This window comes from Dermacentor andersoni, chromosome 10 (assembly GCF_023375885.2).
Source record: "Dermacentor andersoni chromosome 10, qqDerAnde1_hic_scaffold, whole genome shotgun sequence".
Classification (NCBI taxonomy): Eukaryota; Metazoa; Arthropoda; class Arachnida; order Ixodida; family Ixodidae; genus Dermacentor; species Dermacentor andersoni.
Window position 1 is genome coordinate 21,562,711 of NC_092823.1, and position 24,865 is coordinate 21,587,575.

Genomic DNA, 24,865 nt, shown 5'->3' on the forward strand with positions numbered 1-24,865 from the left:
CGCCCATTAGGCAAGACGGCCTCGGGCATACTTCAAGGAAGACAGCCATCATAACAGCGCCGAGGTCAACACCGCTGGCATTTGGGTGCACCTCGGTAGGCGCTGTCGCGTCGTAATGACGCAAAAATGGCGGAGAAGTTAGCAAACAACGGAGCTTTGTGAAGGTCTTGTCGTACTCGGGCCACGATGAAGTGAGGGGCCAGTTGTATTTAAGTAGGTTCGTCAGGGTCTTTGTGATGGTGACGAAATTGCGAATGAAGCGTCTGAAGCAGGAACACAGACAGATGAAACTGCGTAATTCTGTGACGGACGCCGGCTTAGGGAATTCGGTGACGACCACAAGTTCGGCTGTATCAGAGAGAATTCCGTCCTTTGATAAGACGTAATCTATAATTACCAACTACCGAGCAACAAATTGGTACTTCTTGAGGTTTAGGTGCAGCCCTGCGTTTGTTAAACAAGTTAAAACAGACTGGAGCCATTGTAGGTCCGTGAAGTCGGGAGCAAAAGCGACAATGTCGCCAAAGTAGTACAAGCACATTTGTGACTTCAAGCTGAGCAGAATTGTGTCCATCTCGTGCTCAAACGCTGTAGGCGGATAACAAAGTCCAAAAGCATTACTTTACATTCGTATAAGCGGTCAGTTGTGACAAAAGCTAACTTTGGCCTATAGGCGTCTGCTATGAGCGTCCCAAAAATAATTCCCTGAGCCGAAATCTGGTAATCAAAAAAATTGTGCGCCTTGTAGACTGTCAATCCCGTCACTTGTGCGCGGAAGAACGGTAGATGTCTAAGAATTCTTGCTCAGGCGGCTGTAGTCTATGTAAAACCGCACACAAACATATTTCTTCGTAACTGAGACGACTGGCGATGCCCATGGACTTTTGGAAGGTGGTATCACCTTGTGGCGAAGCATGTCGTCCACTTGGTCGTTGATTACACGACGTTCTGCAGAAGATAACGACACGGACATGGCCGCAATGGCAGTTGCGGGCCAGTATCGATGGAATGTGTACCACTTCGCTTCCGGCGTAAGGAAGATTGGCCTACATCGAACGAAGAGGGAAATTCAACCTCCCTAAGATATGTGACGTAAATCCGAGCATTTGTTGGCGTTTTTATTACTCTTTACGGTATATGTCATTTTCTGTCACGGCACAGTTTCGCCGAGGTCATCACCAACGTAGACGCCTAAGGGTTTTGCCCTAAAAGACATCGAGTTAGGAGAGACTACCCAATTATGCTTTCCATAATGCTGTGTCGCACAAAACAGTGAAACGCGCGCAGTACACTTTTTTCCGCTTTTTCGACAAATTATCACTGCTATCAAGGTATGGTCAGCCGCTAGATGAGTCTGCCTTAACCGCAGCTTCATAAAGTTTTCGACAAATCTGCAAAGAGTCTTGCCGTGTACACCAGTCCTCGTGACAGGAATGCTGTCGAGAATTCCTGGGTTTTTCCTGCCGAAAGCACAATCTTGTTTGCAGGAAGGCTGTAATGGGGACTCTCAATGGAATTCCACCGCCTGCTATTTCTTAACGTGTGCACGAGCTTCAGTAAACGAGAGTATTTTGCTCCTATCAAAACGCGGTGGAGTGCCCAAGATGGAACCCCTGTATCTGAGTAGTTCAACGTCACAGGCACTGGGCTATCGCTCTGTGTAGTGAAGAATGCTGCTATGCGTTCTAAAGCGCCAGAAATCCCCCTGGAAAGTGCGATTGTATATATGTCCATAGCGAGCGTACTAGACCCGTGGACACGCATTTGAATACAGAAAACCATGCTCAGCACTATCATTGTTCTTCGAGCGTTGATTTCCTTACTGTCCCAGTAAACGCCTCAATTCTATACATTTTTTTAAGTGTTCAATTTTGTTCCTCCCTAACATGTGACAATGATGTCCCATTACGCCGAGGAACTGCCGCTATTTACCATTAAAACTAAGCAATACTATGAATGAAGGATCCATATCTCTCATTCTGTACCAAATTATCTAGCTTATGCAAACAGACAATAAAATTTTAAAAATCTCCTTCGATATATACCGCTTTTTTGTCACCTGATCTGGATTACTTGAACTAACGGACAAACGTTGTAGGATTAATTGCAATATCATGCTTAATACTTCACTAGCATCACTAATTAACCTCATAAATAATCAATTTAAAGGCATACATTCTCACTGAGGATTTGAAACAAAGAAGTAATGTATAAACAGTACCTTAGCAGAACTGCTGCGCTCAGTACGAGTTTTGAAAGCTGCCTCTTCAAAATCTTGGCTAAAAAGCTTTCGTATTCCACTGAACACTTGTCAGCAAACTACTGCAAACAGCGTTACATAATAAGTCACTTTATCCTCGCCCACAGGTACGTTAGGAAGTCTTTGTTCTTGAGTAACTTGAGTGCCGTTTACCTTGCAAGCGACATCCGCCTCTCAAAGAAGTGCCGCTTATATTAAAAAACTGCACTAACGCGTGAGATATTTAGTAAACCTGCGTCTATTAAAACAATTTACAAATTATGTATAATGGAACAATGCGCGCACATAACAATCGGCAGAAGAAATAAATAAGGATGGGCTAGACTGGACTCAGTTTTTCAGAAGCGAAAAAAATAGGACATAATTGCTAGTAATAATTGTAAACTCACACAATTTTACCAGTATTCGACATTATCGAGTTTTACGCAAGAAATTGTCTAGACTTTTATGATGGTGTATTTAGACTTCGCCCGCAACACTAATGACACCTATGAACACGATACCGCTTTTATCCTCAAGGGAAGCTAATACAGCGCTGACGGTAAGGTGGAAACGTGGTTGAAGTTGTTCCAAATCCTAAGACTTAATGGCTGCGCGAAATAGCAGATACCAACCCCAGCAAGTAGAAATTAGGTGATATTATCTATCTTAATATGTTGTTCTCTTTTCCGCTCTTTATGACATGGCTGTATCACAGGGCCCCATGTACCTGCCGGTAAGCTGCATTTATTTTTATACGCTCTAAATATTGGTTTTCTAAAAGCTGTTTTCAAATATTTCATTGTTTCTTATCTTGATATCTTATGTCTCCCAATCGAAACATGATTTGTTTAAACATGCGTTAGCTTTCTACACCATAGCAATGCAACCGCAAGTCCTGTAGTCGTCTAGGCTTACAGTATGAATAAATAAATATGAAAGAGGTTTACGCTTTACGGAATAATAAAGATTGTCTGCTGCAGATAACAACTTTCTCCGCCTTTAGCAGGCATAATCCGAGAGGCAGACATTAGTTGCAAGATAAATATATTCAACTGATCGAGAAAGTTCGCTATTTCACTTCTTGAATTATTTAGTTACGGCACATGGTAATTTACGAACTACAGCCAGTGAGTGTGCGAGAACTATTTATTTGGAATGAATTTACAGAACGACAGCGGTTAGGAGGTACGCACTGTCAAACAGCCTAAAGAATGCACTTCTGTTCTAAAGCATTCTTTGCCTATTTCCGCGGTTTTGAGCCTGCGTGCCTGCCTGCCTGCCTGCCTGCCTGCCTGCTTGCCTGTCTGTCTGTCTGTCTGTCTATCTATCTATCTATTGACACGTGTACTTTCTCATTTTCGGGTGACCGCGTTTCACCTTCTAACAACTGTTATCGCAAGCGCGGCAGGCGCCCGCATGTATCGTAACTTTCTCGAATGTTATCGATGGTTCTATCTGCTGCCTGTTGTCACCGAAAATTGCGCAATCTGATCGCATGCTCGGTACGAATTTTCGAAAACTTTCAGGAGGACACGCGAGCACCAGTGATTATTCTGGAACCTGCGGTGACTCATATATAAAAGCCGAAGCTCTTGTCCCGCCGATCAGATTTTCGCGATCGCCGACTGTGTTCGCCGTTATCGTGCTTTGAGTGTATCTTGCTTTTGTGGGCAATGGCTGGCCAAATAAAAAAAGTTAAGTTACTCACAGTTTTGCTACTCCGTCCGTACCCGTCGCTACTACGTGATATCTGTTGGAGAGGCATTTGCGATCATGTATCGGGCGTCACGGGCGGAGTCGCGATCCATTCTCGAAGCCCAAAGACAACACCGCCGTCGCTCCAGATGGTCGAACAAGCTGCTGACTACAAATCTTTCCTTCGGAGCAGGGTCTTCTACCCGAGCAAGGCAGAAAAATCGACACCAACTCAGCACGAAAGATGACATCAGCGCACCATCAACGGTAGGGCTTAAAAAACGCACACTTCAAACAGAATTACAGGCTTTGGGTCGTATCTTTCCCCACAACAACAATCATCATTCGGCTCGTTCGCATTTCGTTTCTTTAAGGCTGCGTGCCCGGTACTACCAAGTCATGAACGGCATGCGCTTTATCGGCACGACAGAGCATTCTCGACAGTAAAGTAGCGCCTTCGCCCGCCGTTAGGTTACCCCTCTGTGCCTAAGCCATGGGCCGCAGTTTCATGGTACACCGCTGCCGCCAGCAGGCCCACCCGTCACCAAGCGCCGCATTCCGACGAATACCGACGTTTGGCGTGCCCCCGAACACCGTGCGCTCTGCTCTCACTGGGGAGATGCGGGTCACGTCTACCGCCGGTGCCCACCCCTCTAAATGGGTCTCCGAGAGTTTGCCGTCAAACCTCCGCAGCCACAGCAATGTCAAGGCTGTCGTGATATCGATGACTACCTCGGCGCCACTCAGCGGAGCACTCAACGACCGTCCCGTTCACCGTCACCAAGCCGCTTCCGGTCGCCACAGCGCCAACCATACATTATCCCAGCTAGGTGTCCCTCCGCAAGATCGTGCCTAGAAAACTAAATACATCGAAAAATGCAGGTGTGGTTGCTCTACACCTAAACGCTGAAGATGCTCCGCGGTAGATTACGACTCTTCAATATCTAGCTCGACGACATAGGAACGATACGCTGCCATGCCGAAGAAGCCTAGAACCAAAGAATACGTCGATAAAAGGAGACATAACGACGCGAAGTTCCAACTATAGGGCAAGCGACACAGCGGCGAACCGACGCCAAGACCAAACTGTAACACAGCACAAAGAATCAAGGACCTGGAAGTGCTTCTCGACGGCCAAGCAATAACCACATTAGTGTACACAAGATCCGACTACTCCGTCCGAAGGTAAAGCTGTAGGACACCCAATATCACTGACCAGAATCTTGACGGCAAGAATCACCGTTCGTGACCGAAGTGTTTTCATGGGTACTTCTAGAGGACAGTGATGTCATATTCTTGCCGTCTGAGGCTCCACCGCGCCAGGCATCCTGAAGGGTTCTTCAATTTCGCTAGCCAACACAACACATGGTGGTCGCTGACGACTTTGAATGGCCTGCCATATAGGTAAGGGCGGAATATTGGTGTGGCCCAAGTGATGGCGTGGCATTCCTTTTCGGTCACAGAATAATTGACTTCCGCTTTTGACAGCCACCGGCTAGCGAAAGCTGTCATCCATTCTAGATCGTGTTTACACTGGGCAGGAGGGCACCTATGTCTTGGCTGCTGGCACCAGTGCGGATTTCAGTATCCGCGTCCTAATTGTAGTGGGCAAGTACTGGTCGCGACTGCATGGGTCGTTTGAGTCCTTGAAATGCATGGGCCTGCAGCGTTACCCATCGAACCCGACATCAAATGTTGTTCGATGTGTCAGCAGCTCACCGATGCGTGAAAAGTCCTCGACCAAGCGCTTGTAGCGGGCACACATGCCAGGGAATCTAGGTAAAGCCTTCCTGTCGATGAGCTGTAGGAACATTGCTATGACAGCTGTCTTCAGCGGGTCGTGGCAGACTCCAGATTTAGTGATGACGTGGCTCAGGAACAGAAGCTCATCGTAAGCGAAGCGGCAATCTTTTGACTTCAGAGTGAGCGCTGATGACTTGATGGCCTCTAGTACTGTCGCAAACTGTCTGCGGTGATCGTCAAAGTTTCCGGCAAGGAAGACGATGTTATCCAATTAAACAAGAAAGGTCTGCCCCTTCAATGCCGCTAACACTGTGCCAATCACGCGATGGAACGTTGCAGGCGCCGAGCACAGTCCTAATGGCATGGCCTTCAATTCGGAAAGGCTGTCTAGCGGGATGAAGGCGGTCTTTTCGCGGTCTCCCTCGTCGATTAATACTTTCGAAAAGTCAGACTTGAGGCCCATCGACGAGGAGCATTTATCATTGCAGAGCCGATCCAATGAGTCGTCTATCCATGGGAGGGGGCATACGTCCTGGCTCGTGATCTTGTTCAGTCGACGATAATCGATACAGAAACGTCGTGTTCAGTCATTTTCTTCGCCAATACTACAGGAGATGCCCACCGCTTTTACGACGGCTGCGTGACGTCGTCGCGCAGCATTTCGTCGACTTGTTGACTAACAGCTTCGTGTGTTCGCGTCGAAACTTGGTAAGGGCTCTGGCCTATTGGTCGAGCGCGCTCTTCAGTTATGCGATGCTTTGCAAATAGTGTTCGTTGAATTCTCTTCTTTGTGTTCTCGGAGGAGGCTTTTAAGCTGCTGCTATTTATTCACGAAGAGAGTTGGATTTATGTCGACATCTGTTTCGGGAGCTATGGTCGTCGGTGTAGACGCGGCCAAATCAGAGAGCACAAACGCATTGCTCGTTTCCACAATTTTCTCGATGCATGCTTTCTTCGGGCCCTTGATGATGTGCTTGAACTCCTGGCTGAAGTTCGTCAGCATCACTTTCGCTTTTTCTCCGCGCATTCGAGTGATTCCTCTTGTGAAGTAAATTTAATGGTCGAGCAGTAGACGTTGGTCGCCCTCGATGACGCCTTCTACGTCTACGGATGTGTCGCTGCACGCTGGAGGAAGCGGGATGCTGATTTGGTTCTCAAGTACACTCAATGCATGCTGACTGGAAGCCCTCTCCATCGGTATCGCTTTGTCTATGTACAGCGTTATCTACATTGACCTCAGGTCGATGATAGCGCAATGTTAGATGGGGAAGTACATACCAGGAATTACCTCTCCTAAACACTGTTGGAGGACAACGAACGTTGCAGGGTAGGTCCGGTTACGAAGTGTAATTGGTGCCGTGCACATTCCCGTCGGCGTTGTGACGTGTCCTCCAGCTGTCCGAACTTGAGGGCCGTCACATGCAGTTTTGACTTTCTTCAACATGGCGGCGAACTATCCACTGATAGCGGGGTACTCAACTCCTGTGTCCGCTAAGACGGTAACTGTGGAGACGTCGCGAAGCACGTCAAGGTCTGTGGTTATTTCTCTTTCATTTCAATTAAGTATTGGCGTCGCTATCGACTGCATCGCGTTGACGTGTGGCTGGCACGTCGCGTCGTCAGGTCTTGGGTCGGATTGCGGCGTGTCGTTGTTCGGTCGTCGAGATAGTCCCTTCGGCGTCGTCGTCGGCTGCGAAGGATCTTCGTCACTTCGACGAACAGCTACCGCACCTCCAAAGGTTGATGCTTTTAGTTTTCCCGATACGGGCTGATGGTCTGGTCCCGGGCTGTACCATTGTATGGACGACGCTGCGGCAACAAGTTGCGGCCTGGCGACGGCGAACGGTATGGTCGTCTAGGACTGCACTGTGTAGCGGCGAGGTAGTCGGCGATATCACGGGGGCGTTCACATTCTTGAGGGCGCGGTGCGTTAACGGTGAACCCTTGAAGTCCCGTCTCACGGTAAGGACAGCGGCAGTAGATGTGTCCGCGTTCTCCACAGTGATAGCAGAGCGCACGGTGGTCAGGAGCTCATCAGTCTTAGATCTAATGCTGCGCGGGGCGATGGATTGAAAGTGCTGGCAGCGGTGGTGGTGGACGAAGGAACTGTGGCGTAAACGGGCGCTAACGTCACGCCGGGCTGCGCCGGCGTAAGTCATCGCTTTCCGCTGAGACGGCGGCGATTGAAGTTCACCGAATGATTGATGGAGGTCCTCGCGCATGCTGTCGGCAATCGTAGCCACTTGAAGCTGAGATGAAGGGAACAGTTTCTGAACCTCCTACCGTACCACCGCTCTCACAGCCTCGCGCCGGTCGTCGATGGCCAGTGATTGAACTCCGGAATAGTTTGTTGAGTTCGTGCGGCGGTTGAATTTTCGGTTCTTTATTTCCAGTTTCATCTCCATGCTGGTGGCCTCGCGAAGAAACTCGTCGATGGTCTTCGGTGGGCTTCGTACCATACCGGCGTAATGTTCCTCCTCCACACCACGCATGAGTTGGGAGACTTTCTTCATGGACATTTCCGCCTCGGCGTGGCATAATAGACGACTCATCTCCTCTGTGAACATCCAGTTGGTCTCACTGGGCAGCTGCATTCGCGTTTCTAGTACAGCTTGGACTCGCTCTCTGCATACGACGCTTGTGAATGTCTGCAGGAAACTGCCCCCCGGAACAGGTGCCATGTCGTTAAGGTGGCCTCTCGATTCTTGAACCACGTCCTGGCGGTATCTCCCAATGCGAAAAAGACACGTCGCAGCTAATCGTCGCTGTTCCAGTTGGTAAACGTGGCCACCCTCTCAAACGTCACCAGCCAGCTTTTCGGGTCATTGAATGTTGAACCGCGCAACGTCGGTGGCTCTCTGGGCTGTTGTAGCACGATCGATGTTAGCGACACTGGGGCCGTCATTGTAGCTGCAGTTGCGGCTTTGCACTTCCTAGTCTTCTGAGGCAAAAATAGGTGCTACGAGGCAGCCCTTGCAACCTGCGGCTAGATTGCTGGTACTTGGTGGCGTGAATATTAAGGCGTAATCCTTCACTGGCTCATGAGTATCCGGGCGCTGTCCATGCTGGACGCACGAAAGCGGTGATCATCGGCGAGGGGAGCAGGAGAGGGGGCGCCACCGGCGAGGGGAACGAAGAGAGGAGGCGCCATGTCAGTAGCGCTGTGCAAATGGGCGCGTGGGGGAGCGCAGACATGCGCTTGGGGGTGCGCGCACATCGGCGACAAACCTTGCAGCCATATGGCTGATTGCATCCCATGCTCGCGGCCACGGCGGCGTTCGTCCGCAGGAAAGTTCAGACAACAGCAACAGAGGCAGTCGTAGATAGGCTTTCGCCTATCTATGACTCCCTGGGCTATAGCTGAGCTAAACTGCGATAGGTGAAAGCCTATCGCCGTTTACCGCAGCTAAGTGGCCACAGATTTTGTCTTCCTGGCGGGGGCTTGGCTCGCGGTTTTGCGGGGACGTTCGGTACATGAATGCACTAGCACGTCCACCAGATGTGGTGTAGTATTGAAGGTGAATAACACAGCAGAAAATCATTGAATGACAAAACTAAGTTCTATTGGGTGAACTTGTGCCCACAAAAGCAAGGTACTCTCAAAGCACAGCGACAGCGGCGAACACGGTCGACAATCCTCAAGATCGGCTAACTGGTCAAGCTCGTCGACCTTTAGACATGAGCCATCGAAGGTTCCAAAGGTATCGCTGCTGCCCGGATCACTTCTGGAAAATTCTGCACAGTTCGCGGCGCATATGCAACCCGATTACACAAGCTTGGCTACGAGTTTTAACGAGTATCACGTGCTTCTGAACTGCTTGATGAGGAAGCTGCGAAGAAAGAATAGGAGGCATTCACATGTGGGGACTGCTGCGGCCTGTGGTGTCCGTCATTCCTCCATAATCTCGCTCATGGCCCTTGGAAGATGCCGATTGAAGCTAATTGCGCTCGCGTCCGTCTACCGCCTTCGTCTCCCTGGTAGCTTCCTCGGATGCGGATTCCATTCGGGATCTCCTCTCCTTGGAAGACCGGTTGGTGCCACTCACCAGGATATAGAGGGATTAGGGCCAATGTTTATTACGCGCTTTGAGGCCGGAGAAGCCACATATGTTCGCTGTTTCCCATAAGCTTAAGTTTAGATGCATGTAAATTGAAAAAAAAAAACGCGTATTCTAGTTCTGCGACCTTGCACTCAAGTATGTCTCAGCTGCTCTACCACATCGTATATTATTCGTATATTAAAACTATATTAAGCTGCTCTACCAAATCCCTCTACCGCGCGTGTGGAGGTGCTGTAATTATGGTTTGTTGTGCATTTTCAAACTGTTCGCCAAAACGGCAGTAAGCATGAGCGTTACTCGAGGTTAGCGCTTATAGTTCACACTTCTGTTCTGGGTCCGATAAGCGTTTATTCTTATACATATACACTATTAAATATTTGCAAACTTCCCCTTCTTCCGTGATACTATGCTTTGCCTTGAAGGGTCTACGGCCTTTATATAACGATACATCAATAAAAGTCACTGCCATCTCCTCGAATATGATGTGGCACCGCACTAGTGTGGTGTTAACGCATGCAATCGTGGCAGATGTGGTACACACAGAAATTTTTTGAGACGCCATCGTCACTACTGTTGAAATTTTGCGAGAATTTTCAAACAGTTCCTGAAAAGAAAGTTGCTTTCTTCTTTTTTCTCTTTTTGTAGCTGGCCACAAAAAAGCCGGACGAGAAGGATGAAGATAAGGCTGCACTAAGAAAAGCTACAGCTAAAGTAGTCAAGGTAGGTTCCTTTTGCATAAGTACTGCTAAAAGTAGTCAATATGTAAAGTGGGCCTCATTCAACCGCGTAGAGGGTGCTCCTCAGGAGGAAGATTCAGCTCTGTCACTTTGTTTTAGGCAGAGACGTGCACATACGATAAATTTTACCTAATCCCGAAGGGATTTTTTAAGATTTTCGTTCGTTCGACTTCGTTCGAGTGGAAACGAGTTCGTTCGACTTCGTTCGAGTGGAAAATTCAACGTCTTTTGTTTAATGTTCGGGCGAATAAATGAGCTTCGAGTATGCTCCAACATTGCTTACTTGGCTTCCTGTAAAAAGGGAAGATTCTTATGAAGCTTGAAATGAAACCGCCGCGGTTGCTTAGTGGCTATGGTGTTTGGCTGCTAAGCACGAGGTCGCGGGAAAGAATCCAGGCTACAGCGGCCGCATTTCGATGGGGGCGAAATGCGAAAACACCCGTGCACTTAGATTTAGGTGCACGTTAAAAAACCACAGGTGGTCCAAGTTTCCGGGATCCCCCACTGCGGCGTGCGCCATAATCACTAAGTGGTTTTGGCACGTAAAACCCCATAATTTTTAAGTTTGAAATGCGAGGTGCTAATGCTTTATTAGGTAACAGAATATTGGTTATCTCGATTATAGTTTGTGGAACTATCGATAACGGGTTTTACTTTCCTGACATGCGCGCTTCTGCATGGCCCTACAATTTTAGGGTGATAATAAACATATTACGTAGGTATATTTTTACATTCAAATAGAAAAAAAAAACACTGTCAAAATGAACAAAAGCAGAAAACAAATTTTATTGTAACCTAAGCTACTTTTTAGCCTGTGCAAATTACCAATTCCTGGGGGATTTCGCCAGAATGCTGACCACTGTTTTCGCAAGAAGTATAGCACAGGAAACTTGACCTTCGTTGTAGGTGGCACCCTTCAGAGTCCTTACTAATTTGATCCTCCAATGACGATTATCCTTCATTGGATACTTCACCCAATTAATGATATGTTTGTGTATCCTTTACTCCTTTGTATATTTCACGGTCTAAGAGCTAGACAATCGGTCCGCAGTGCCGAACAAGCAGCGTTCAGAAGCAGCCACTGGACAAACTTTGGTCACTGAGTGGGTTACACGAAGTGTACGCCTCATTCGTTTTAAACAAAAATGTTAGTGTTAAAAAAGACGGTCAAAGAAAAGCACGTGATAAGCACTGACTGCCAACAACATGCTTATAGAAGCCGGCACAAATATATACGATTCCCGACGGGTTGAAAGAAAGAAAGGAAGAAAAAGATGGCGAGTCATCCTGAATCAGCCCTTGATACGTATGCGTCATAAACGTAAAACTATTAAAATCTAGAATACACACTGTGAGCACAGTTCAAATCGATTAACTTCTAAGGAACTCAGGTTCCCTATCTCAAAAAGCTATAGAAAGGGCGCTGACGCAAGTGGCCCCTAACCGAGCGTTAGCACAACGCGTAAGCTCCCCTTCTATGGCGATTTGCGATAAGGATCCTGAGTTCCTTAGAAGTTAATCAGTTTGGATTGTGCCCATATTGGGCACTTTACATTTGTGCAATTTCGCGTTTGCGGGGCCCGTGAAGCAAGAGTGATTAACGAAGCCTCCCCAACCAATTCTTCGTCTCTCTTTTAGCACATCTTGAATAGTATACATTGTGCAGGTTTCAAGAAACATATGTTGTTGCCAGTCAGCGCCGCTCCCATGCTCTTCGCTGTCCCTGTTTTTTGGCGCTGCATAAAATATATATTCCACACCAAGTAGCTTGCTCAGAAAGCCTTCTGAGGTATGTGCCACCCTAGAATTGACTTCTTTCGCCTCAACTTGTACCATTCGGTATACGTCACCCTGTACGTGTTGCATTCTGATGCACCTCTGACCGCCAACTTGGGCGAACTTGTATGTGCCGCACTACAACAAGAAAAAAAAAAGTATTGGAAATTTTTTTCGGCGCTTGGCCGTATAGAAAAAAAGACTTACATAATCAGACAGTATTTGGTGAATATTGGCTGGCACGCCACGCGTGGACGTAGTACATGGACGTAGTACAGCCTGTGCATAGTTCTGCCCGAGGGAGGAGACGGGTGGCATTGCGACTCACACATGAAGCGCTTCCGCGGTGGCAATGCCGGTGTGTACCATCACTCGCTCAAAGCTATTCGTATTAGCGTCGACATTTATCTTTGGATGGGCTCTGCCGCAATATTAAACGCGTTAGCATTGTGAGGGTACTTCAGGCACTTTCCAGAAGCCAAGTATTCGTCTATGTGTGTTTCTATTTAACCATTTTCCCGCCTACCGGCGTAGCTGAGTGGTTTCTTTTTGAATTGAAAGCGCATCGTGCTGCTGTGGTGAGCCAACCGGGTCTTAAATAATCCGTAAGAACAACTCGTGCCACTCAGTATGCGACATAGTGTAGATATTTTCCACTTTTCAACAATTTTGTTTCATACCACCCGGCGTGGTTGCTCAGTGGCTATGGTGTTGGGCTGCTGAGCACGAGGTCGCGGGATAAGATCCCGGCCACGGCGACCGCATTTCGACGGTCGCCGTGGCCCGTCGAAAGTACACCTAAGTACACCCGTGCACTTAAGTTTAGGTGCTCATTAAAGAACCCGACGTGGTATCAATTTCCAGAGTCCTACACTACGGCGTGCCTCATAATCGGAAAGTGGTTTTGGTATGTAAAACACCATAACTAAATTCAATTTTCCTTCATACCGTCATAGGTAATTGTATATGCGCTACTAGGTAGGCACCGCTGTTTAAAACAATTCTTCGTCACCGATTTGTGGTCATGTGCCACCCGACATCTGCTGTCTCGAATGAATGCTCATAGCCAACATGGTTTATTGGATGGATGTCAGTAGTGTGCTGCTCATCAATGAGCGTCTGTGTGCCAACTTGGTTGTATATGCATGTGCCACAGGAGATGTGCCATTATAAAACGTCAAAAAAGATCCCTAACATTTCTGTCCTGCTGAGGGCAATTGAAGCGAGGTCACAAGGGTTCCTCGAGGATCATAACCCGACGTTTAGCAGGCGGCGCTAGAAATGCGCTGCCTGCGTGCCGCCATTTAAATGAACGCCGTTCACGCCAACTCTTTAGCAAGCTACGCTACGAATGCCCCGCATGTGCGCCGCTCATGGTTGCATCTGTCACCCACTTTTGCCACAGAGTAGTTGTTGCTCGGTGTGCGACAAGCGACCGAACCGTTTTCAGCGTTAGCAGGCACCGCCGCGCCAAGTTTCTTCTCGCAGTGGCCATGCGACGAGTTTGCGGTGGCGCCACCAGACGGCTCAACGTGTCCAAAAAAGATTCCCGGTTATCGCACGTCACATTTCTGCTCGTCAACAGACGCCGTCGCGCGGTGCATTCCCTAGGCCGTACGCAGCCATCGCGGCGGTTGCGCGAGATGACGCCGGGGGTTCTCAGACAAGCGCGAAACAGGATTCCCGCATCAACGGGCGCCTCAAACGCGAATCCTTTCGACGGTGTGCAATGAGTTGCGTCGCTACAGTAGTTCGACGCTATTCGCATTACATTTGACATTCGTCGTGAGATGGGTGCTGTCGATATTTCTTCTTATACTGCAGTAGCAACGTCTACCTTCAGTTTTCTTTGTCCCAGAGAATGTTGTTTCTGCTGCTATCACTTTTCGTATTAGGTTCTTCATCGCAAAAAAAGAAAAAGAACGCCAAGTTCGAAGGACGTCCAATTCTTGCAGAAAGTTATGAAAACATTTGTGGCTTTTGTTGGAAGCCAGAGATTACTATGGAATAAGCCATATGCAATGCAATCTGGCAAGCAGTTCTCGTTTTCAGGTTCTACAACCAAACTTCGCTGCTGAGGTTTCAGCGCATATTCAGTTGGCCCTGAATACATACGACAAACAGCATAGTGCGCGTCAAAATCGCATGGATTTAAAGCATAGCCTCCGTCTAGGAATTGCTGAAAATTGGAGAACGAGCTTGTATTAACTCAGTCAGGGCTATTACGTGCTTGTTTAACCGAGAACGCTCAGCAGTAGGAAAAAATTTGTTGCTGTGAGAGTCATTCGCAATACATCCGTGGAAAAATTAACCCCCTGGAGCACCACGCCTTAGTTAGAGACATTGTTCGCAGTCTTCTATCCAGAGAAGCGCACTGATCTTTACCCATGAGGTAGAATGATCGTGGTTAGTTGCGCGATCATCGTGATCGTCAGCCTGGTTGTGCTCACTGCAGGGCAAAGGCCTCTCCCATTCTTCACCAACTACCCGGTCATGTACTAATTGTGGCCATATTGTCCCTGCAATCCACCCACCTAACTTTCTGCCGTCCCCTGCTACGCTTCCCTTCCCTTCTAACACCTAACAAAATAACAAAATTAACTTTTCGAAGGGCAAGTTATATTTCTCAACGAGCACCTTCGCTCACAAGTGTGAAAGGCAGTAGTGCTTTCGTGGTCATATTACCAATAAAGAAAGAAAGTCCAGAGCAAGTAAGAAATAAACTTGCGGAATTGGTCACCGCATGTACAACGGATTACAACTGCAGTATCTGGACGACTACAGGTAATGCATAGTGCCGCTGTAGTTATGTAAGTTTGCTTGGCATCATCCCGTAGTCTAGTGCACCAGGACCTCGCCGAATCTTGTGCGCCCCGAAACAGCGTCACAGAAGTTTTTCACTGAGTACACACATAAGCGTGTTGGCGTCCAAAGCGCCGCATGTATTGACGCACAAGGCTTTGTGAGATATTGTAGTTCTGGCTGTCGGTTTTTTCGCTAGCTCATTTTGCGCAGGTGGGCCAACGGTCATGCTTTCTCGAAGCATTGGTGGCTAGCAGTGACGTCTATATTCTCTTCGTTAGCGACGTTCAGCAGCATGGTGTCAAGCGTCGTCGCTTGCTTGCTACCGTAAACGAGCTCCCACAACATCCTCTGCTTTCGTTCTTGCGGAAGAACGGCATCTCACGTCCTGTTTTCGAAATCGACTTGCATGGATATCGTCCCGGGGAAGGCCTTATTCCTGCGTTCTGTATGGTTATTCGTCTGCGACTGGCAAGCTTAGCAAAAAGAACGGTTGTCCCGCGGCTTATTTATTTATTTAGCATACCTCCTAGGCCCGAAGAAATTAGAGGGGAGTGGAAAATAAGTGAAGAACATAAATTATGCACAAGAGCATCAGCAAACAACGAAAATGTACTAGTACAATTATACAATATTAACTCGGAAGAAACCTTAGTACATAAATAATATTTCTAATTATTCAAACTTCGCGATTCAACGCACATACATTACATAAACCAAGATGCATAAGTTGACGTAGTAGTTATGCGGAAACCCGCAAGGTGGAGAGAAGTAATGAATAAAGGGAAAATGAGACATCCACCCGTTCGTAGCAATTGCTACAAAGGAAACCCATACGGGTTCCTCCAAAGAAAAGCCTTAGTTGAAGAAAAGTCCCGGACCAGGACGAATTTTTCTTCAACTATGAGGCTTTTCTTTCAAGGAACCCGTATGGGTTTCCTTTGTAGCAATTGCTGCGAAAGCGTGGATGTCTCAGTTTCCCTTTATTGACGCATAAGGGATGTTAATAAGCAGCAGATGATAGATGACTGCAGTGATTGTTGGGTTATTGTCCAGCGGGACTTATCTCAGCTGCATTGCAGGGTGGCTTTACTAAGCGTCGCGGTAAAAGGCATTAATCTGTTCGCAGATAGTGGTTTCTCTGACACTGCTTAGTGCGTATGTTCTCAATGAAGTATTTCGCCTCATCTGCCACACTACCTTCCAGCAAGGCTTTCGTTTCAACGAAACGAGTGATATGGCTGCTAGGCCGGACGATCCACTTATTTACAGAAGTGTGTGACTTGTAATACATCAATAAGCCCATTTCGATTTGCTGTAATGGTCGGCAACGCGGTTCAATAAGCTATAACAACGCCGACGACCTTGTTGGGGGTGTCTTCTTTCGGTCGTGGTCTCGGCATGCCTAAACGTAATGAGCGACATCGGGGATCAGACGATAGAAGCCGTACGTCTCTTACATTCCGGCTAGCATAGCAGCCATGGTGAGCCGCTGTCGGATTGTCATGTAGGCCTCTGGCCGTAGTTCTAATACTGCCTACAGGAGAATTTAGCTGAAATCGACTGGTGTGAAGGTAATCTTGAAGAGAACGTTGTCGAAGAAAATATTCGCCTAAGTAGGCTTGGAACAATGTCGGGCTTGCTTTCCACGTATTGTACAGCGTTTTTTTTTTGTTTCCGCGTCGGCTCAATACCCGCCACGGTGCCTTAGGGGTTACGGCGTGCCACTGCTAAGCACGAGGTCATGGGCTAAAATGGCGGCCGCGGAGGCAGCATTTAGATGGGGACGAATTGCAGAATCAAGCATGTCCCGTGAATTGGGTGCACGTTAAAGGTCCCCTGGTGGTCAAAATAAACTAATCTGCAGCCCCGCACCACGGCGTGCTTCATCATCAAATTCACTTCACTTCACTTGGCACGTAAAAAACGAGGATTCAATTCTGTGTTTACTCACGGCTTTTGGGTGAAGTTGCTTGCGCTTATTCTTCCAAGGAAGATGCCATCCTCCTCTTCACCTTACTGGCTTGCTAAAGGGCCTTCGGATGAAGTATTGGCATCCAAGTGTTTCTGCCCGGACAAATAGATCACGTTGTTGTTAATCTGGCAGTCTGAATCTTCCCCGTGAGAGCTTCTCTGTAGGTCCCTTTAAGTTTTGCAGCAAACGTAAGGCATGGTGGTGGCTTACGACTTCAAAGGGGCTCCTGTAAAGGTACGGCCAAAATTGTGCCGCAAGGCCTTGGATGGCGTGTTCCTTGGTAAAACAGTTCTCTTTTGCTTTCGATAGCTGTGAACCAGCTGTGGACTAGAAGTAACCGGTACCTTTGAAGTCTCTCTTTTTTTTTCTTTTTACTTCCACAGCGCCGATGCCTACTGTACTTGAGTTTGTGTATATTTCGATATCTTTGTCCTTCTGGAGGTGCGACGGATGTGTACTACAGGCGTCTATTCACTTTTTGAAGTGATTCCACATGCGTTATTCACCACTTAAATTTGACATCTGATTTTTTTAAAAGTGCCAGACGCACCGGCATGCGAGAAAAACCATTTTCAAAACGCCCATAGGCATGCATAAAAAAAAAATTGCGGACTGTCTTCTTCTGAACAGACTGCAGCAACTCTGCTATGACAGCTGTCTTTTGAGGGCCAGCACCGATTTCAGATTTGCCGACGACGTAGCGCAGGAATATGAGGTTTTCGTACGCATTCTTTGGTACTTCTGGGTGATCCCCGCACGCCCTCAATGCCTCAAGTATTGATCCAGACCATCTGAAATAATCGTCGAGTTTTTTACCAATGACGACTTCGTCCATGTCGACGAGATAGGCCGCGGCTTTCAGTCCTCTCAAAATCTCATTCTCAGCCTTACAGTCGCCCAACAAAACCCGAATGACACGACAAGGAAATGGGCCGTGCTTCACAGCCGGATGAGCGTGGTTTTATTTCGAGCAGTCTCATCGAGTTTTAATGGCGAATGTCCTTTTTCGAGAGCCATCGAAAACATTTGTCATTGGAAAGGCAGTTCAATGAGTATTCAATTCGAGAGAGCGGGCGTATGTACTGCTTTCATGATTTCTTAAAGCGACAATAGACGCTTTTCGTTGGGTTTCAGGAAACCAACCACGCATGCAGTGCGCGAGGAAGTGCATACGTAGCCAAGCACGCGCCAACGAAACGGCAATAGTTGGCCGGACACAAAAGTTGAGAAGGCCTTGTTGGCTTGCACGCGCAGGAGCCGATCGTGCGCTACTCAACGCGGCCATATGCGACCTTTGGAGCTATGTAGCCAATATCAGCCGCCAATCAGTCAAACCACGAGGCAGAGTCATATCTTCGGCTATAGCCATATCGAAAAATGTGCTCTCGTGGATACGCGAGAACACGCGAGAACGTCTCTCAAAGCCCGCAGAACTCGCAGCGGAAGCTACGCAGCTTTTGAGAAGCTGTGGGCGCACGCAGGAGGCCGGGTGTGCTCCTGCGCGCAGTGCATGTGCATTGTCGCCTCCGCGGGTTTTCTGCGCGCACAGAGCTGCTGCGGGCACCGAACTAAAGCTGTCTAATAACACACGAGGACATTGTGTTTCATTATTTCTTTTTTAAGTGATTCCTACGGACTGTTGAATGGCTGGAAAATTCGCGCAGCGATTCCTCTACTTGTTTGAGTACAGTCTCTCGTTCTCATTTTCAAACATAGTGCGGGCTGCGACAGACTGTTCGAGCGCTTTTTTTTCGGTTGTTCTGTGTTGCTTTCTTTATAAATATTTCATTATGAGAAGAAAGCTCTTATGTTATAGGAGGAAAAATGGTAGTTGCCTCAGTTTACGCCTGGGAATACTCGGACTAATGCCGAAAGGTTGTTCTGCGAATTACAGTGGCGAAGTTGGTAAGGTAGATTTTGAGGGGATGAACGTATTGCTGACTGCCCTATATTCGGCGTTGAGATTGTTAAAGTTCGGAACATTGAGTGAAATTGCTTCTTTTTCGCGCTGATCGTGCCCATTACCCCGTCCGCCTGTCAGCCCACGAAGTGATTGTGTGATGTTTGCGAAAGCCATTAGAAGGATTCTGCGAAACAGGTCCTATGTGATTATCACAGACTCTCCATTTTCGTACTATGTCATGGCGGCATCTTGCAATCTAAAGTAGATATGGCGCAGCCTTTCTTGAGAGTTTTACTTGTTGAATATTGAGACCTGTGCGAAGGTCATGAGCCACGTTTCTGGCCGTCTGACGAAGCAGGAGTAAGGTGCCTCGCTACACGGTTAAAATCACAATCCTTGATGCTGACACAAGGAGCAGCCATCGCTCTTGACTTTGGGGAAAACTTAGTTCTTCTTTGAGGCAGTCGTCCGCACTCCCATAGCATACCTTGTAGCCTACGCCTAACATAGTGGTCTTCCACAGTGCCGTTATCCTAATGATTTTAGCTTGCAAGGTACGTCGGCTGCGAAATGAAGAAGCACTTCCACACGACCCCACGTTGTAGTCACTTGTCAGAATAGAACTGCCGAGTGCGCGGACCAAGAATTTAAATGTATGTTTAGCCAAAATTACTACGAATAAACCAAACAACATTAACAACAAAACGATAGCAGAAATCACAACTGGCGTGCTTTAAAATCTTAGCTATGGGCGAAGTGCACCAGCTTTCATGCAAGACCGCGACGGCTTGGGCTAGTCGCCACATACTCTACAGCTGAACAACGCGAAAAGACGAGGGAAAAGTCTAGGGAACACACACTGGAGCTGAATGACGACTCAATTTTTTGTTAAGAAGGAACTTGCATATACCTATAGAATAACAAGAATACATCACTGCGCATGACTTCAAGCGTGAAACACCGATTACGTTTCCCCAGAATTACGTACTGCGGTTGTTAACACAAGTTCTGCCTCAGTCAGGGCCAAAAATGCAGTGCTGACGCAAGACGCACCATTTGCTGCGGCAACGGCAACCCGAAAGATTTGACGTGCACGAGCCTTAATGTAGCGTTTTTCGGATCGCGCACCGTGTGAAGTCAGGCCCCTTAGTACGGCACACATGACACGCACTATAGTGTAAGGCCAAGTTGCAGGCCGTACCTGAGGTGAGACCACAAGCATGCTCTCTTAAACGATGGTGTAATCAACGACCAGTCTGCACAATGTAGGAGTGTCCACAGGAAACAGGCACTTCGTACACCATCCCGGCTTCACACTTGACAAATGGTGTGGCATGCTTCTTTCTAGGGACTGTTTGTTGAGGTTTGTCTTAGTTGTCCTGTCGACAAAGTCGACCTAGCTTATTAGGCGCCGACAAGACAACACCAACGCCAACATGCTGGGCGACTCTTCTTATGCTGTGAGAAAAGCCATGAATATAAGGTATGATAGCGTACCTGCTTCTGTCGCTCTCTGGCTGCCTCACCGGAGACAGTTTTCCGCACTTCTCGAGCAGTTTTTCTGCGAAGCCAGTAAAGAGAGAATACGGATATGCGGCACCGAGCAGCCTCTCCCCTTGGGAACAGAACCCGGTGCGCACCCGGTATGCAAGTCATAGGAATTCAAGAGTTATCGTAGATTCCGGCATGATTGCTGATGAGCGCGTAGGTTCAGGAAAGTACGTTATTATTCCTGTAGAGTCGCCAATCAGATAAGGCAGCGCTCTCTCACTATTCCATCGGCGACATCCTGGATTTTTTTTTTTTTTTAGAAATGTAGGGGTGTTCAGCTCCAAGCGGCGATTTCGTCATCGTGATTGGACGATGCAAAATGGCGAGGAAAAAAAGTGAATTATGTGCGCGTGTCAGTAATGGCCAGTAGGCTTGATTTGGTAAATGTAACCAATTCGCTTTGGCCATTAGAATTGCCTGGCACATATGAGAAAGGCTATAAGAAGTATGTAGTCAGTTTGGCCTAAACGGTTCAAAACATTACTCTAACGAACAGCTTCTATTCCTTATTTTGATTTTTCAGGGTCTCCTGATCTTCATAAGTGTATTCTCTCTCGTCTTCTGGACTGCATTTGATGTGAGTAACCACAAATACTCTAGTAAAGGGAAAGGTAAGCGAAAACCTATGTAAAACCATTCATGTCATACGGGGAACTTCTCCACGTTGAACTGTGTACTTGGACCCTGAATTCGCTGTTTAGAAATTCAACATATTTTAGCAAATGCAGCTCAATACGGCTTGTCCCTCTGTCTCGCTTTCCTTTGTTTTGTCTATTGCACTTCACCGTGGTCAAATATGGGTGACCGACTAGCCGGAAAGTTATGTTCTTCTTGAAATTTTACTTGGCGTTAACTGCAATTGTAAGAAGCATCCTATCTACGTAAATAAAGCAGGCAATGGCTTCAGTAGGTAAGCGCTTTTCCGATGTAATCCGTGACCCGTGTGTTTATGTAAGCTGAATTAATTAACTTGTGTGTGTGGGCAAATTCTAATCCCTAAAAAAACTGTTCTACTCTAGAAAAAAAAAAACACGAAGTGAGGACAAAATCCACACGGCAAAAAGCGCTAGTGTAGTAATGTGGTGCTTACCCTGATGAAATTTCTCTCTCTCTCTCTTTCTCTCGCTCTGTGCGTTCGCGCATGCGTGTGTGTGCATGTTTGCGCGTATATATATGTAATATGTGTACTGCGTCTCTCTGTGTGTGTATGTGTGACTTTTATGTGTGTGCGTGTATGATCTGTGTCCGTGTTTATGCCCCCTTTTTACATACGTTCGTTTTGTATATGTTTGCCTGCTTGCATGCGTGTTTGTGTATCTGTGTGTCTTTCAGCGTATATACGTGAGTGATCTGTCTGTATGTGAGAGAAGTGTGAGTGTTTATGGGTGTACACCAGGCGACAAAAGCCTACGGACCACGGCATCCCCCAAAAACGTGCAATTCCCCAGAAGCTTATACCAGTAGCGAGTAAAAACTGCACACGACAATGTTCGTAGCATATTCTGGTCGAGGCCCTACCAATACCAGACTGCGTTGTGAGGCTGCGGAGTTTTTCTCGGATTAAATGGTCCGTAATACTTTGTCGCCGGGTGTAGGACTGTGATACGTGCATGTCGCCGAAGCGCGCTGCTTGTGTGCGTGTGCCTGTGTGTGCGTGGATATGGTTGCGTTTATGTGTGTTGCCAGGTGCATCTTTTCGTGCCTGCATGGTGTTCGTATGCGTCTGTGTGCAGTGTGTGAAGCGCGCCGGTGTTTATGTGTGTATGATGTGTCAGTGTGTGTGTGCACTTAACATGACGCGCGGACACCTGACCTAGTTATTTCTGCAGTATCCCAGCCTTCCGGACAGATTAATTAATCCTTGTTTAGCACATCCTGAACCTGAACAGTGATTCATGGGAAATGCATCTGGGGTACGGGGGCCGAAGCGCTCAATAATAGTTTGGAGCACCTGTGATTATCTAACATGTACGGACAGCGCGCTACGCGAGAGTGTTGGGGCATTGCGGCCCCGACGGTATGCGGCCGCCAGCGGTCTGAGGCCAACCACTGGAAGCGTCGGCGGTGCAATTGTTCTTCGGGCGAAAGTTGCATTACGGGACATCGATTCGGCACAGCGAGAGCGCGCACGCTGATTTCCCCGCGATATTCAGAGGGGTTTCTTAATGTTTTTTTTTTCTTCGGAGCGTTGCGCGTTGTCGTTGAATATTACTGACTGCCGTTATAAACAAGAAAAAAAATGTTGCTCGGTGCCTTCTAGGTGCTCTCTGGTACGCTGATCACGTAATTAATTCGGCCAAGGCTGGGATCTGTTCTAATGTGGTCGGATTCTTCGTTTATAATGCAGCGACAAGCTCGATTCTGTGGAAGAATGAACTCGTCAGATATCTTTTTGACAGCTTGAATGGGTTAAAGACAATTCATTGTTCTTCACTTATCAGTAAGTTGAGAGTATGTCTAGGACTGTCAACGTTCAGGGGATGACAGGGTTACCTTTCGCATAGTCGGAAATGAGTTTGACTATTTTTTTATTCATCGTCAGCTCAGATAAAGATAGCCTTAACTACTCTGTAACACAAACAGAAAATAAAATTTCGTTAACTTAACAAAACAAAATATAAAAGGACTTCCCAAGGAACTCCGTATTTTCTGGCGTTTTGTTTGGTATTTGTTGTCTTCATGTGTCTTCCTGGCTACAAACACAAACTGACAGCAAGGCCTATCTCCTGTGTTGTGCATTGGCGGCATTCAAAACCGACACAACAACGCAGTGTGGTATACACTTTCTTTAAGTTAGAGGTGAGCGCTGACACCCAAAGCTTTCCATTGTGCGGTCGACGAAAGTTCATAGAGCTGCTACGGAGATTTAGCCATCAAAGATACCAGGTACTACATTCAAGGACTATACTTACAACATAAACTTATGCAGGTAATGGCGAAAACATTTAATGATACTTAGAGAACACTCTGACTGAACCGAACGACGCGCTACTTGTGCGGGCGCGTTTTTGTTCCAGTGTAATTAAACGAAAATCGGAGGATGCCTAATTACCCTTTGTGAGTTGTGAATGCGAATGTATCAAGGCGAAAGCCCTTAGTGGCTCATGAGTGTCCGGGCGCAATGCGTGGTGGACGCATGAAAGCGGTGGTCACCGGCGAGGGGACCAAGGAGAGGAAGTGCCATGCCAGTAGCGCTGTGCGAGTAGGCGCGTGGGAGAGCGCGGACATGCGCGCGGGGGTGCGCGCACATTGGCGACAAACCTTGCAGCCAAATGCCTATGATATCATCCCATGCTCGCGGCTACGGCGGCGTCCGTTCGCATAACAGTTCAGAGCGCAGCTGCAGAGGCATTCATAGACAGTCTATTGCCTATCGTAGTTTAGCTCAGCAAAGTCCCCATAAACTTTTAATGTCCTTTTCAGCGCCGCTGAGCTGTCCCTCGGTTTATGAACTCCACGGGCGCCAGGGAGCGCGTTGACGTGCTTCGCCAACGCCTCTTAGCACAAGGCCACAGCACTTCCATTGGTGACATCATGCTACCTTTCCCTATTGTCATAGAATCTAATGGAGACGCTTCCGAGTAAGCAGCGGTGATTCTGATGTCGCCGCTTTTTTCCTACGGGACTTGGCTATTGTAATTCCGGTCCAAGTAGCATGATGTAAGGCGCAATGAACAGGCCTGATATTTGGGAGGTGCTGGTTTAGTACACTGCGTAAGACACTCGGCCTCTGAGTGTGGGTTTGGGGATACAAAACTCACCACAGCCAACGTGACACTTCTCAAATTTATTGAGTCTTTTGAGCATTCGTTTGCTTAAAGCGACCACCGAGCAGAAGCAACAACGCGGACGAGAGCTTGCGTGGGCAAGAAACGCATAGATGTCACAGGTTTCCGTGAGAGTGGATGACGTGGCGTCGGAGGTGATGCCATTCGGCTAACGCAACACCTCGAACGCCAGAGCCACAGCAGGTGCTCTCTTTTGTCCAATATGCCCCGTCGAGCCGCGCAGGTGACGCGCCACAGCAGCCAATGGGAATATAAGCACCGCTTCGCTGCTGCAGACGCCGGCATCATGGCTCAATTAGCTATTTGATGATTTCGCGTCCAAAAAGTACATTACAACATTCTCAGAAATGCCGAATATATCACAAGATCTCCTTTGATGATCAAACGAACTAAAGGCCGGAGGTTCCCGAGATATGCTGTGGTGACAGCCGCATAACTGGCTGCAATAGTCGGTTCTATCTCCCGAGCATACTCCCAGGCCGTAAATTGGGTTGATGGCCGGAAAAATGCAATAAAATTTAGGCCGGTTTGAAATGTAGCGCAATAGAAAATTGGGCACATCGCTGAGGAAGGGTGTGTTGAAGACATGGGG

General features: G+C 47.6%; 1 protein-coding gene across 1 annotated transcript in view; it reads left to right on the forward strand.

Moving 5' to 3' along the window:
- LOC140213635 (uncharacterized) overlaps nt 1–24,865 on the forward strand; it is a 162,841-nt gene that overhangs the window by 132,208 nt on the left and 5,768 nt on the right. The window contains exons 7-9 of the mRNA XM_072284879.1: nt 2,958–2,975; nt 10,387–10,461; nt 21,009–21,062. Of these exons, the coding sequence (XP_072140980.1) occupies nt 2,958–2,975; nt 10,387–10,461; nt 21,009–21,062 (147 nt within the window). The remainder of the gene's footprint in view (nt 1–2,957; nt 2,976–10,386; nt 10,462–21,008; nt 21,063–24,865) is intronic.